Source organism: Ceratina calcarata, unplaced genomic scaffold, assembly GCF_001652005.2.
Source record: "Ceratina calcarata isolate Rehan_Ccalc_2016 unplaced genomic scaffold, ASM165200v1 scaffold351.2, whole genome shotgun sequence".
Taxonomy (NCBI): domain Eukaryota; kingdom Metazoa; phylum Arthropoda; class Insecta; order Hymenoptera; family Apidae; genus Ceratina; species Ceratina calcarata.
The window spans coordinates 461,916-476,389 of NW_017158043.1; the positions used below are offsets into that span (position 1 = coordinate 461,916).

Below are 14,474 nucleotides of genomic sequence, written 5' to 3' on the forward strand. Positions count from 1 at the left end.
CTACAAATTTTTACGTATGCATACATATATGTGTATAAATACATTATATGTATACATGTATATACATGCGTACGTAGGTACTTACACGTACATACATACATACTAATATGCTTTTTATTGGACAGGAACTTGCATACGATAAAAGTGTTCGTTATATATTTCGCGAAGTGCAAGATGTATCAAACGATTTTCGAATACCCTTCTAACTCAGAAAAATAGCGAGCCTCTTTTAATATGATATTTAAACAATTTTTGTTTACTAACGATTGCCGACGATAATAACTCTGTAAAAGGACACTAGGTCCACTGCTTCGGATACATAAATTTACAATATTGAATTTATTGTACTATTGTTATATTGCAATAAATATATGTATACAAGACGGTTTACAGAATTGCAAAAGAAATATTATTATTTAGTTCGTTATCTTCTAACGTTCAATGCCGCGCACCATGCGAGATCGATAAGATCCGAATTGATTCTTTGGGAGGTGATTAGGTGTTATTAATATGGAAGTCGTTGTGCATGTCCTTAAATTTATGCATACAAAATTGAGATAACAACGGATTTCTATGCAAGTCAGGCAACACCTTTTACTATAATAACTTCATACATTTGTTAATTCATTTTAAAAACATGGTACACTCGGTTATTATAAATTATTAAAAATGTTGATGACGATAGAAATTTTTCTTCCTTCTCCGATTCGAACCGTTAATACGCGCATCATGATCGTCAATAAAAAGTGTTGTAAGTTACATTGCTGAACGATCATTATCATTATGCTTTTTACATTTCATCTCCCTTCTTTTGATAGACATTTATGTATATCGTGAAACGAGTGTGCTATGAACATTTCGTGTTTTCTTATCTCCCAGTATTGAACTGTTTATTAACAGACAAAACACATGACGTTACTTGACAAAATATAAAAGTACAGTTCAATCGAAGGAGTAAAGATTCCTAAATCCAGCACTTTCACTACCTACCGCGTGTTCCACACGATTTAATTACAATAAATTACTTATATACTACTAGTTGTTCAACATTTTAATTTTTCGAAGGAAGAATAGTATCAAGTGATTCTTATATAACTAAATTTTATTTCGGAAATAAAGATTTCTCTTCATAAAGAAATCGTGATAATCATCTCTTTAATGAAATTACTTTAAATCTTGTAGTATGTAGATATTATAAATGACTATTTATAGTATATTACAGTATGTCTATCACCTTAGATCGCTTTTAAAATTCGGGGTATTATTTTATTCGAATTTTACTAGTTTCCTATAATTCGAACAGTATCTTAAGGTGAAGTAAAAATATAATACAAGTTCGCTATTTCAGTATTCCGTTCATTGTGCAATTATCAAAAAATACCGTTCACAAAATTCGGAGTCATTCTTTACACGAGATCAGAACTTACAAAAACTATATATAGTTCGATGAAAACTTTACAAAATGATTAAAAAAATGCAGCAATTTCATTTATAGCATTATTTCATAGTAGCATAGCAAGTTCTTTATGAAGTTTATTTCTTCTCTTGGCATGTGCAACTGTAGTTCTCATTTATCAATAGTCGCGACGATAAATATGTGTAAGAAAAAATGCACATCGCTGTCGTAAGAGAAATTTATATAATCGAATCACTGGTCATCACATGAATTTAAATAATTTAAATCTTCCTTCTTCATGTGGAAAGATATAAACGATGATAATCGTTAGCTCCGAAAGCACAATTACATTTTGGACACTTTCTCTGTCTAGTCTCATACCGTGTACGCAAGCAGTCCCAACAGAATACGTGAAAACATTTCGTTAAAACCGCGTCTTTACGTTTAACTTTACACGAAGGACAAGTAAGAGTTTCTTTGTATTCCCGAAGTTCCTCGGCCATTACTTCATCTAAAGTTTCTGCGAGTTCTATCTTCTTCATTCTCTCAACCTTACGCCTCAACTGAGCTATTTCTTCCTACAATGTAACAACAAACTAACAATGAGCAAGCTGCTTCTCCAGTTTCTATAGAAGGAGAGTACATTAATCAACAAAGTAACATTACCTGTAATCTTTTTGTTTTATACGCCTCAGCTTCCAAAGAACTAGTTTTTTCAGCTACAACTTGTTGCGCTTCCTTCATCTGAGAATGGTATTTTTCTATTCAAGAAATAGCATTAAATGTACATAAAAATATTTTTCTCGAAGTAATTGCAATATACATGTATATTTAAACAAATATCTTACCGAGGTGAAGCTTTAAATCTGCTGCAGATTGAGCGCTTTCTATAGCTTTTCGTTTATGCATTTCCATCGCCTGCTGTCTTAAAGCTAGTTCTTTCTCGACAGTCGCGAGCGAATTCTGTAGAAGACGTTCCTTTTCCTCCAGTTTACGGACAACGACGTTGGCAGCTTCGACTTGCGTCGTCAGTGTAGTAACTTGTTCTTTTAAAACGTCTTTCTCCTCCCTAGCTAGTTTATGCAACTGATTGCTTTTGATACGTTCCGTCATCAGTTTAAAATTCGCGTCATCCTTCTCGCGCAACTGTTGGATCAATCTTGAATTCTGTTCTTGCATGTCTTCGAAAGCTTGCCCGGTCACTTCCATCTCGTTCAGAAGAGCTTCCTCTTCCTGAAACCACATACAATTCTGTTTAGCATTACCGATAGCTCACAGAGTAAACGGGATTTGTGTTTTGCGGGATCCGTCAAATATATAAATTTACCTGTTTCTGATTCGCGACCTGACGTTGAAGCGTGTAAGCCTGTTCCTCCAATTTCTTGATTTTTATTTGCGCATCTTCGTCCGCCAACTTTTTACGCTCCTCTCGTTTACTTTCCTAGAAAACAGTAACTTACAATTAAAATTTCAAAAGAAGAAGTCGAAACGAAATGTACGAGCTTATTTGCAAATAAGTACTTGAATCTTTTTTATCTGTTGACGCAATTCATCCAACTCTGCTCTCGTTTTCCTTTCAGCTGCCATTAACTGTACTTTATCACGTTGCTCCTTCCCAACACCTTTATACATATCTAACAATAGTTTCATTTCTTTCATTTCGTTCACAGCCTTTCTACAATTGAAACGATTACCTTTTAATAAGTGTAACTCACGATATTGGTTTTAAATTATGTATACAACGTACTTGAGTTGTGCTTTCAGATCTCTGACAAGCTCCGATTCCGCTACTTTCGTATCTTTGGTACGATGAGCTGGATCACGATATTCAGTTTTAACAGCTTCCTTTTTTATGTCCTTCTCACGTTTTATGTCTTTCTCTTTCTTTAACGTTGGAGACATTAGAGTTAAAGAATCCGGAGTACCTTTATTTCCTTCACCTTCGCCAACTTCAATAGTTTCCACTTCTTCCTCGCCTGATTCTCTCTTTATCGAAACTCCGCTCTCCTCCTTGATCTGTAGCGATATAAAAATACAAATAATCGTTTTACCTGTAAATGAGAAATACTGTAAAGAACGTTACTCTACCTGCGTAGATCCTGGAAGAGAATTCGATGCGTCTTCCTCTTTACCGCTACCGTCTGAATTGTTGCCTTCTTTATTTTCCTGAGACGTTTGTTGGCCCAACTTCGTCGTCAATTCCTCAATTTCCTTCTTTAGCTATAATAAAATATGGACATAGTAACACGAAATATCTCTCTGTCGTTAATTAATTGTTAAAGGAATTAACACGAAGAACATACACACCCTTGGTATCTCCGAAGAGGCTTCTTTGTATTTTCGTTTGTAACGATGAACCTCGCCTTTAAGTTGTTGATTGTGATTCTGTAAAGATGTGATTAAGTGTCTCATTTCTCGGTTGATCGGTCCTGTTTGCTCGTTCGCTGCTAAATTTTGTTCAAACTCGATTCTCAACATTTCGTACTCCTTCCGCAACTGGGCTAAAACATCCTCCAACTGTATACACTCTCCACGCAGCTTCTTTTGCGCCATCAACTCTTCGCTCTGCAAAGACATAAAAACGTTAAGTACAATTTTCACATCAGATGACAAAATACAATAAAATAGATTTGCCTCCATCATCTCGATATGTCGTAAATGAGCATTCTTGCTGGACTGCAACTGCTGACGGGCATCGTCTAACTGAGTTTTCAATTGCATCGATTCGTTATACAATACAGAAAATTGAGATTGCAGGCATTTGTACTCCGTCGTCTCGACGATTACAGATTCCGGGAGTTGTCGAATCTGTAAATATAAAATGTTGTTCAAAAGAAAATTGGAAATAACATTAATTCTTTAAATACAACATCGATCGATCTTCCACTCGTTGCTTTTCTTTATACGCGTACTTCGTTCGAATATAAAAAAGTGAAACACAAGAAACGAGCGTGAACAATTATGCAATGAACATTTATTGTAGACATTAATTTACAATCTACATCGGACATCATAGAACTGTGTACAAAAACCAAACTCACATCCATTTTCAATTTCTCTACTTCTTTCAGTGCGTCGCGATGTTGCTGATGAAGCTTGTCCAGTTCTTGTAATCTGTTGTTAGCCACTTCCCTCGTTTCTTCTAATTCTCGTTGCAAGTCCTCGACCTGCATGTAATATGAAATAAATATAAATCTATTTAACGGTGAATCACGTCGAACAAAATTTCATACCTTCGTCTGCGACACGCTTGATGCGACCAAAGTGGTTGGCTTATTGCTTCCTTTTTCGTCTGCACCATGTATTTGTTGAAACGCTTTCAACTTCTCGATCGCTTCTCCAAGATGATGTTCTAGTTTATCATTACGTGCTCGGACTTTATTCAATTCGTACTGGAGATCATCCACTTGATTACGAAGCTCGGCAGCGAGCGTGTCTTTTCCCGTTATGGTGTCTTGTAATTCAGACATCTATGCACAAACATTTGTATATAATTAAAAATGCATAATTACACTAAATACATATAATTACGTTTAACATACTTTTAATGAAATGGTATGATACTTTTCATGCAGTTGTATATTTATTGCTTGAAGATTCCTATTCTCCATTTGTATTTCAGCGTTTGCCCGGCGCACAACTTCATCGATATTGGGCGCTTCTTCTGGAACAATTATGGTGTAAGTCTTTCTTCTATGTTCACAAAGTATTAGAATAAATACCTCCGTCAAATTCTCCTTTCAGGGCAAGAGTAATTTTTTCATTCCTCTGAGAAAGACGGTCAAATGCTTGTACGACTTTAGAAACTGCACGTTTAGACACTTGAACACGATTAGCTAATTTATCATCTAACTCCTCTTTATCCCATGACGAAAGTTGCATAAGAAACGATGTTGTAGCTTCACTTTCATCTGTGAAAATAAAAACCATGTAATAAATTACGCATAAAGAGATTAAATGATGTGTTTGTGTATTTTACTTTTATTCTCCGATTCATCAGCTGTTTCTGCATCAAATCTTTGAAGCAATACACGTATATCTTCATTTAATTGATTCCAATAGCGATTGACTACGTTTAATACTGCATCATCTTGCATTTGCCTTTTTTCTAGCTGTTCAATTCGTTGCCTCAATTCAGTTTCCACTCTATGGCGTTGTTCTAATCTCTGAAACACGTGTATATACATTTGTGATAAACATTTACAAAATAAGATCACCTACGATCATAAATAAATTACTGTATAAAAATAAACATTTTATTGGTAATATTTTTTTCCAAATTTACACATTTGGAGATAATTGCGTGAAACCACATTCCTCCACATACCTGGGCAAGCTTTTTATTTTGAAACTGCAAAACTTTCATGTCCATTTCTTCCAGAGTTGAAATAGGACCGATTAAAATGGGCTCGAATTGAACTTTTTTAATAGGTGGCTGGGAACCCGAGTCCCCGCTGTCCGCAGGTCGCTTCGACATTCTGCCTTGAACGTTTTTCCTTTCCTGAAACGCATGAAAACCCCTTCGAAGTTAGAAAACAAATATCGTTTAACGTAAAAAATTTTCTTATTGATCACAATGAAACCGTACCCTGTAACGATTTACTAATACCTCCAGCGAGCCTCTCCGCAATATCTTACAGTTCCGGTACCACTGTCATTTTTTACCGCGCCGAAACCTGTCGAGAGGAACGCAGTTTCGACAGATCCCTTACATTTTATTGAAAACGTTCAACGAAAAGTGACGAGAAGTACGTGCTCGTAACGGAAGCCGCCATTGTATCACGGCGTTGCATACGCGGCAAATCAAAAAATAAGGCGAAAACACCGAGGAGAGATTACTAAAGAGTGGCAGCCTTATAGGATTTTGTTACCCGCGAAAAAGTCGGTAATTTTTTACGCCCTCTAGAATATATTGCTATCAATGTAAGAAATAGAAAGCACGACACTCGTCGATGCTGAACCGACCGTAAAATCTTACGTATTACCGACGAGAGATTTTTGAGATATTCGAAATGGGAAATAAAGTAGAATAAAGATAGTAAACAAATTCCATTTACTTGTAAAAAATAATTAGCGGATATTATCATATAAAGTTCATCTTTAAATTATAATATATGCACATACATTGTACTAATATCCTCAACAATAGTACGTATAATTCGATCACCAGTCACTAACGAACGATAGGAGTAAATGAAAAAGATACATTTTAAATGAGCGTGAAGATTTCTGAGGTCGTATGTATCTCGGTCACTTCTGTATCTTTCTATGTTGCTGCTTACAATCTTCACCATTTTCGCAGTTGCAATTTTGGTCTTGAGTAATGCCTTATCCCGGTCGTAAATATTTTCTTCGGCGATAAATCATTTTTATCCTGTTTGTATAGAATAATATTAGCACCCTTAATGACGCGTAGGACACATGAGAAATAATGTTTTGAGCGATACCTCATTTGTTCCTTTTATTTTTTCAATCCGGGCATCAAACTGACTGAATGTATTTTTATTCGATATTCTTGCTTTTTGTTCACTTTGTAACTGAAAAAATCATACTGAAGAATAGATTCTTATAGCATGCATAATAGAAGAAATACTTATGATACATACATATGTCCTTTCAACTTGAAAAATGAAATCGTACTCATCGTCTCTCATTATCTGCTGCGAACTCACTTCTTTGCTTACATCAGGAAATAAATTTTTTGAAGCGTCTTCGTCTATTTCCATTTGATTTCCCGTCTCTTTAATTGTCTCCGTCGTAACTGGTTTAGCTTTTTCCGTTACGGCTCCTTTTGTTTTGGCAGAACTATCTTTTATCAGTTTATTTTTATCTTTTTCTTTTATATTGTTTAGTAAATTATCAAATTCAATTTCTGATACACTCCGTACTTTTACTACTTTGGCGTCCTTTCTCGTCTTAGCTACATTTTCATTTTCTTCCTTTTCATTTACGTTCTTCGATAGTTTATCGAGTCCTTTCTCCTGTCTACTTTGGTCTGTTTTCTTTCCTTCTTGACACTTTTCGACACTCTTAAAACCTTCGTCCTTTTGCCTATCGTCATATTTGCGATCAACTGTTGTTTTTTCTGTATCTTCCCGCTGCTTCTCAAGTACTTCTTTTTTTTTTTTAAATAGAATTTCATCACGTTCTTTTAAATATTTTCCAAGATCTTCGATGCCTTGCATTGCTTGTTCAATTCGCGCATCTTCTACTTTGTGTCTTTCCTTTCTTTCCTGTAAATATTTCTGCAACTTTTCAAAAGATTCTTTTTCTTGGGTAATTCCATTTTGTTCGTTCACCGTCGTCAATTTAGTGTCGAGATCTTTCTTTAATTTTTCCATTTCAGTCTTACGTTCATCCGGTGATTCTATCCGAGTAGAAATTTGCGTTTTGATTTTCCTCATCTCCGTTAATTGAACATCGTAATTTCCTATTAGCTTTTCTATTTTCATCTTATGTTTCTCTTCTCGTGACTTATGATAATTTTCGATCTATAGAAGGAACAAATTCAAGCAAACCAATCGTTGGAGCGTTTTTAAAAAATTTACCTGCGCGATCAAACTTTTCTCCAAGCTTATTCGTTCCATCTCCAGTTTTAGAACTCTAATTTTTCTGTTCAATTCAAACACTTTCTTCTCATCGTATTGCTGCACATCATTGAGAAATTTCTCGAGATTTAAGTTATCAGTTTGCGCCGCCTTTAATTTGTTCTCCAAATTTGCACAATTATTGTGCATATGATTATACCTGTTCTCCATCAGATGCAAGTCTTTAACTAAAGTCGATTCTATTTCTTCTCTTATGCGTACATTTTTTGTTAATTCCTCTATCTACATAGAAGCAGGAAAGAAACGTAATCGTACTGAAAAGAGTTGAATGAGAAAGAAAATTCTACACGTAGTCATACTTCTTTTTCTTTAGACTGTAGGTCTGTGAGTAGTCTTCCTTCCATTTTTAACAGTGCCCAATTTCTTTTACTCAACTCGGTGTTCTGGCATTCCAGAGACTGGATCTTATTTCTATCAAACAAGTAAAAATTAATTTATCAGATACTTTTTATTTATCCGTTGAAAATTCTTACTCGTACGCGTCAATCTTGTTTTTCAACTTCATAATTTCGTTGTCTGCCTCAGTGAACGCATTAGCTAACTCGGCGAAACAGTCGCTGTTATATTTTTTCGGAACCTTTTGAGGACTCGCTTTACAAGGGGAATACCCCTTCCGCTTCTGACGTTCGAATTGCGATGGCCTTTCTCTTTTAGAACATTCTACATAGAAACATTTTATGTCGGGCGATTTAATTAACGAACAATTCTGATTTCAATGTACTTTACGGTCGTACCTTCGCTTTGCGGAGTCTTTAGACACTTATGCGGATTAAAGTGCGGAGTGTTAGAAGTTATCAGTTGCGTTGGCGGGATTACATCTTCTTCGCCGGATTCTATATCAAACGTTCACCAAATTGGCGTTCATTCCTTGCACAAATCAAGATACAATCTTTTAATAACACCTTACCAACAACGTCTCGAGGCATAATGCTTCGTGTTTTCATTGGAGATACAATGCGGTACTTGACCACATCCGCCCTCGATTCTGTTCGCTCCATTTATTCTTATTATTCGACACTGTATTATTAAACAGGATAAAATAATTGAACGAAACTTATTGTTAATCACCCTTCGGTAACAGATACGTGATCTCAACATGGACGAATTTCGAACTGTACTACGTAAGTCATTACAAGTTTCAATACGAATTAACTTCCTCGGTGGCATCGATTACCACCGAAAAGAGCGATTACCGCGATTCAATAAGGCAGAGTGTCAATGGTACCCACTAAATTATGCGGAGTTTGTAATATCCAATAGATGGCACTTATTCTCGAACGCTCGGTAAAGAGCTTCTGTTCTATTCAGCCGTTCAGTCGGCGACGATGTGTCCGCGAGTACAGTTTCTTGTTAAAGGTTGGCTTATCGCGTTTTACAGAGTGTAATGTAGAGGCGCGGGAGAGAGGTAAAAAGCGTCGGTGCGCTTTCGATTCGTTAGTAGACAGCAGAGCCCGTCGGACGCGTCAGACGTGATGCGTGACGGGCAGATGAGCGCGCGACGAGGTACGTTTCAGCGGCTTCAGTTTGCCACTGGATATCAAAGACAGTAAGCGCGCGTGCGGGCGGCAAACCGTGTTGCTTTCTTTTTTTCGTGTTTTTTCGACATGGCTGAGTATGTACCGTTATCCGCGATCGTTTCTCGATGCCCACCCTGAAGGCGGACAGCGGACCGAGCGATTTTCCGTGACCACGGGAATCGGGAATCGATCAAGAAATCGGGGACCGATATATGGACGTTTCCTTACGCGGATAACGCGAGCGAAGAAGCGGTCCTGTTTGCAAGGTTAGGTGAGTTCTATCGCGATCCCCGGCACCGCTTTTACTCGCGTGGTATGCCGTCTTTCACGCGTTCCACCCGCTGCATCGATTTTCGACACCGGCCAGATTCTTCCCCTGTCAGATCTCACTTCGCGTTTTCACGATTTCTCCTATCTGTCGTATCGCTCGAACAGGAGACAGCCTGATTCGTATGTAGGATACGCGTACAGACGAAAGGCGTAACTTATTTATGTGTACACACATGAAAGCTATATAGTAGTATCACCTGTACTTTGTACTATCGCTAGAAAGGTGAATGGAAATGATCTCATCTCCTCATATATTATATAAGAAATTCGTTAAGAAGCGTAATGGTTCAGTTGGATGCGATCGCATCGGAGCGAAAGAACGATTGATCGGCTCGCGTTGCAGCCGGTTAACTGCTGACAGCGTAATAAATCTGCGTACCTTTAAAAGTTTAAAAGGCTGACACAAATCGATGTTTAAATGCGACGTGATTGCTATTCATCTGTCTGAGATCTTGTAGGAGACGTAGACCGTGTTTGCATGCGTACATGCACGCGAAATTGACGGTACTGCTTACGTTCAGCATCTTTTTCCATCGCAGTAAGGACGTTAATTGTTCTTGACCATAAATTGCGAAAACAACTTTTATTTGAAGCATTTTTCGAAATTTTGAAAAAAAAAAATTTTTCGTCAGCGTCAATACTTAATTGGATATTTCTTTCTATACTTTTTAGCACGTAGCTATTTATTATTAGCATTATTCTTCCGACGTCTGATTTCTTTTTAATTATAGGAAATGCGTTTTTCTAAGGTACATCAACTTTTGGGATTGACTGTATAGCCAATACATCCTTAAATATTTACGAGATTCGTAATTGCGATAGATCGGTCGAATTTCATTTGGCCCGGCTTGATATTACGACACGTGCGATGAAATTAGAATTCTATGCGCTCAACTGCAGTCTTGATACCATATCCTTGATTTTGTTTATCTCGGCTCTAAATCGAGGAAGAACTACTAAATCGATTCTTACAAAAGTAGAAAAAATTAACAAAATTTATATTCTCTATCTTGTTGGTATAATTTACATCGGTGGATATAAATAAAAAGCATAAAGTTTGTTTGGATCGTTTATCTGGTGAAGTTGAACACCTTTCCTCGAACTTATCATTATTATCTAATTAATAAGGTTGTGAGTCGACACGGGGAAATTATGGTTAATTCAATTTGAACGTGACAGAAATCTGGGTTAGTTCCAGATTAGAATTAGATTAAAATTAAGTTAGTTCGGGTACTCAACCGCCGGGAACTGTCACCACCTCCGTATCTTGCGAGGATGTAACTTCGTCAAGTAATTTATTAACAAATTGATAACTATGAGAGAATCAATATTATCGTTTAATGAAATTTCTCTCAACTCTCAACAATAATGATTGGAAGAGACGTTCGAAGTATGAAATATATACATATATCTAAGCACCCTAGTAATACAGAGTTGCTGTTATAGCATTTGTGGGTTGTTGACCTAGAAATATTGCTTTTTGGCACGATGGTGTCCCCGGGGTCTCGACTTGGATAGCTTCAAGTTCTAAAAGCAGAGATTTTGCGCTAAGCTTGCTTCATTGTTATTATTATTATTTGCGAACTAAAATCCTACACAAAATGAAGCAAAAAGATCTTGAAAGATCTTTTTTAATACGATAATTTTTGTATGTTTATAACGTATAAATCAGAGGATTAAAATAGTACAATACACGTGCGAATGAGATTACGTTTTGACGCTCTCGTTTGTATCAATTATTATAAAATCGATGTGTAGTAACTAAAGAAGTTAAGATTTTCATTCATTGTTGTCAATACAACTTTTTTACTTACACCAGTTTTATAATAATGCCACAATTACCTTTCTGTGATTCTTTGAATAGGTTGCCCTGGAATAACTGGTTCTCAGGTTTATTTTCCGTTGCATAGTATATGGGAGGCTTCGAATCGGTAGAACGAAGTTGAAACGAAGTCCTTTCACATTGTTCGAGATATACATACGCATGCAGGAGAGCTCGGGAAACTAGGCCAGACTGCAGTTCCTTTCTTGGTGAATGCGGAGGAAATTCGCGAAGGAAAATAGTGTACCTTCTTGCGATTGTATCTTTTGCCGAAAGATGCGTTCTCCTCTAGGTATCTCGCAGACACGTAAGGAAAATTGGATTCACTGTTCGATAGAGTCCTCTAGGAATCTTTTTCAACATGGTCAAATTATTATCTGCGTCAGAATGTCTCATAGAAATGTTATAAATTTATTGTGATGTATTCTTCTTTCATACTCTCCTCACTTTGATACAATTTTTTATACTTTAATCATCTTAATCTTAGTACTATAATAAACCGAAAGAAGCATGTTCCTAAGACATCGTCGTCTATTTTACGAGACAAGTTCCTGTAACTATTATCATCTACCTACACTTTTAGAACACACATTTCCTTGCACAGCTGCACAGGGAAACTGTAGCTGCAGCACGATGATTTACATAATTGATAACGTCGTTCAAGGTTTCGGGGGCAATGTTATAAGCGCGGTATCGAAAGAATATGTATAGGCACAGTAACTACAGTGATCATCACTATATTTCCCTCAATGTATAAATTTTGCATTCGACTACATCAAATCTTTCCTGTCTAATGTTAAACATATCATAGTGGAAATGAAACGAAATACGTTTGATTGAAAAGTATCATTTTGGGAAATACGCGTTTGCATCAATTTTTTTCTAGTCTTTGCAATTTAGCCTCTGATATTAATGGGATATTAAGGGGCCTCATCAGTGTGACCTGTGTTTATATGGGGCCAAAATACAATGAGTTAGCTACACATAAGAAGAAAGACACAGCACCCAATTTTTATTGATCTCGTAAAATATATAGAAAAAACATTCTTCGGAAGAGTCTCTCTCTCTCTCCCACATATAGAAAAAGAAACTCTCCCGTTCATTTTCTTTCTCTCAATCGTCTGGTCTGTAGATTCTCATTTGGGCGCATGATCTGTTCTCATGCCACCTGTACCGATTTCGTCGTTATCGGACACATCCGTGAATGACAAAATCTTCAATGTAGAACTTATTTATAAATAACAATTAAAAATAAAAATTGCACAAATTAATTCTACAGCTTGTCAGTCGTGGATATATTCATTTCTTTATGCTATGAATTTAATCTACTACTCGAATTTATGCTATGAATTTAATCTACTACTCGAATTTCATTCGATTACGCAATGGGTAAAGTTTATCATTATCCCGAAACGTTTATAGCCGCGATAGGTCGTTTTCAACAGAGCTTTTATGAAAATTCATATCTGATTTATTATTCAGTAATTAGTCCAGTAACATATTTCGTTTCCTCGTATCTGAATAATTGCACGTATTACTATCAGTACATATTATGAATTTGTTGCAGCAGTCGTATCGATTGATTTATGTCTCACAATCAGTGATCAATTATCAAGAAAAATTCGAAGTAGGCATATTTGTTAGTGAAACGTTTCTCCACTCTGACTTAATGGTATTGCTTGAGAGCAGATGATTGATAATACTTCCGGTCTGGTTTTAATTAATACGTTGTTATTCGGTATTCAAATGTGGAACTGCTAATGTACTTACGTATTTCTATTCCGTATACTCCTATCCTATCTATACTCCTCTTTAGCGGTTTTCTTCGTTTCGAGAGCACTCGTGACGAAGAAACGGCTCGACGCGATCTTGACTCGTGCCGTGTGCCATTGTCTTTTCCATTAGAACTTTAGCGTAATTTGTTCGAGCAACTTGCCTGTCTCAACGAAATGGAACGATCTTATCGGAATCGCGAGCAGAACATACGTTTCTACTATAGTCGATTCGCTTCGTGTCCTGTAGATTTTGTCCTCGAATCATAAAATCCGACACGTACATAAATAGAGATTTCGACGTAAATGTCGATGCGCGACTTCGATTTTGATGAGAATCGCGATCAACGTTTCATTGTTTCATCACACATCTAGATAATAATTGAATGACGAACGCTTTCATGAAACGAGTTTGACGTATTCTGAAATGAGCGCAGACAAGTGCAAAGTGCAAGTCGCACCCGCGGCTAGTAGTCGTCTTAACCGAAAATATCCTATTAACCCTCGGGTAGGTAGAAGCGAAGAGGGATGGGGGTAAACGGGACGGAAGTCTTTGAAAAGCTCGCCGGTCTTCTCGTATTCTCTTGTAAAGCTCTAAATCCGATGACGCTGTAAAACATGTGATTATCCTGTCGGCGAGACCAGTCGCCGCACATAATAGTGATATACATAATAAGTCCGACGATGGCATCGTTAAAGGCAAGGCCAATTAATAAAAAATATTAGGTTCCTGTTTAGACTGCGTGAGTTAAGGTTGTATGAGCCGTAAGATCTCTGCCAAAAGTTTAAGACATGTAATAGAAAGCTGTGTCCAATATTTGAAGCAATGAACTTTTAGAAAAAATTATAATTACAGAGGAGTAAGTATAAAATTGTTCGACCTATCTTTCCTCGGTCATAAGGAATTTTTAACGCATAATTTCTAATATTCTAATACACAGTTTTGACATTTTTTTTTATTGGACTGTACGTGACTTGCAACTTTCTGCACTTTCTACATGTCCTATAATTCTTACTTTTGCATACTTT

General features: G+C 36.6%; 4 protein-coding genes across 12 annotated transcripts in view; 1 reads left to right on the forward strand and 3 right to left on the reverse strand.

Moving 5' to 3' along the window:
* Positions 1 to 568: 568 nt before the first annotated feature.
* Positions 569 to 6,201, reverse strand: Bre1 (E3 ubiquitin-protein ligase Bre1). Of its 2 annotated transcripts, none has more exons than XM_018025361.2 (16): positions 5,985 to 6,201; positions 5,724 to 5,897; positions 5,376 to 5,562; positions 5,119 to 5,307; positions 4,939 to 5,060; positions 4,630 to 4,866; positions 4,438 to 4,563; positions 4,031 to 4,204; positions 3,704 to 3,961; positions 3,485 to 3,616; positions 3,144 to 3,412; positions 2,918 to 3,071; positions 2,724 to 2,837; positions 2,245 to 2,647; positions 2,063 to 2,157; positions 569 to 1,974 (listed from the first exon to the last, which is right to left on the reverse strand). In XM_018025361.2, the coding sequence occupies exons 2-16, from the start codon at positions 5,871 to 5,873 to the stop codon at positions 1,693 to 1,695; spliced, it is 2,892 nt and encodes a 963-aa protein (XP_017880850.1). In that variant the 5' UTR covers positions 5,874 to 5,897; positions 5,985 to 6,201; the 3' UTR covers positions 569 to 1,692. The 2 variants fall into 2 exon arrangements, with proteins under 2 accessions (XP_017880850.1, XP_017880851.1); XM_018025362.2 differs by having other exon boundaries at positions 2,245 to 2,629; positions 5,985 to 6,200.
* Positions 6,202 to 6,540: 339 nt separating this feature from the next.
* Positions 6,541 to 8,359, reverse strand: LOC113464398 (myb-like protein X). The gene is made up of 5 exons (XM_026813921.1): positions 8,304 to 8,359; positions 7,945 to 8,226; positions 7,003 to 7,887; positions 6,844 to 6,933; positions 6,541 to 6,770 (listed from the first exon to the last, which is right to left on the reverse strand). Exons 1-5 carry the CDS (start codon positions 8,346 to 8,348, stop codon positions 6,684 to 6,686), a joined length of 1,389 nt encoding a protein of 462 aa, XP_026669722.1. The 5' UTR covers positions 8,349 to 8,359; the 3' UTR covers positions 6,541 to 6,683.
* A 114-nt stretch (positions 8,360 to 8,473) lies between these two features.
* On the reverse strand, positions 8,474 to 9,029 carry LOC113464403 (uncharacterized). The gene is made up of 3 exons (XM_026813939.1): positions 8,912 to 9,029; positions 8,739 to 8,837; positions 8,474 to 8,664 (listed from the first exon to the last, which is right to left on the reverse strand). The coding sequence occupies exons 1-3, from the start codon at positions 9,000 to 9,002 to the stop codon at positions 8,474 to 8,476; spliced, it is 381 nt and encodes a 126-aa protein (XP_026669740.1). The 5' UTR covers positions 9,003 to 9,029.
* A 276-nt stretch (positions 9,030 to 9,305) lies between these two features.
* fdl (fused lobes) overlaps positions 9,306 to 14,474 on the forward strand; it is a 20,631-nt gene continuing 15,462 nt past the window's right edge. For 5 of the 8 annotated variants that reach the window (XM_026813962.1, XM_018025452.2, XM_026813967.1 and 2 more), the window contains exon 1: positions 9,306 to 9,792. The gene's annotated coding sequence lies outside the window, so the exon portion shown is untranslated. The remainder of the gene's footprint in view (positions 9,793 to 14,474) is intronic. The other 3 variants (XM_026813963.1, XM_026813966.1, XM_026813964.1) reach the window with 2 other exon arrangements.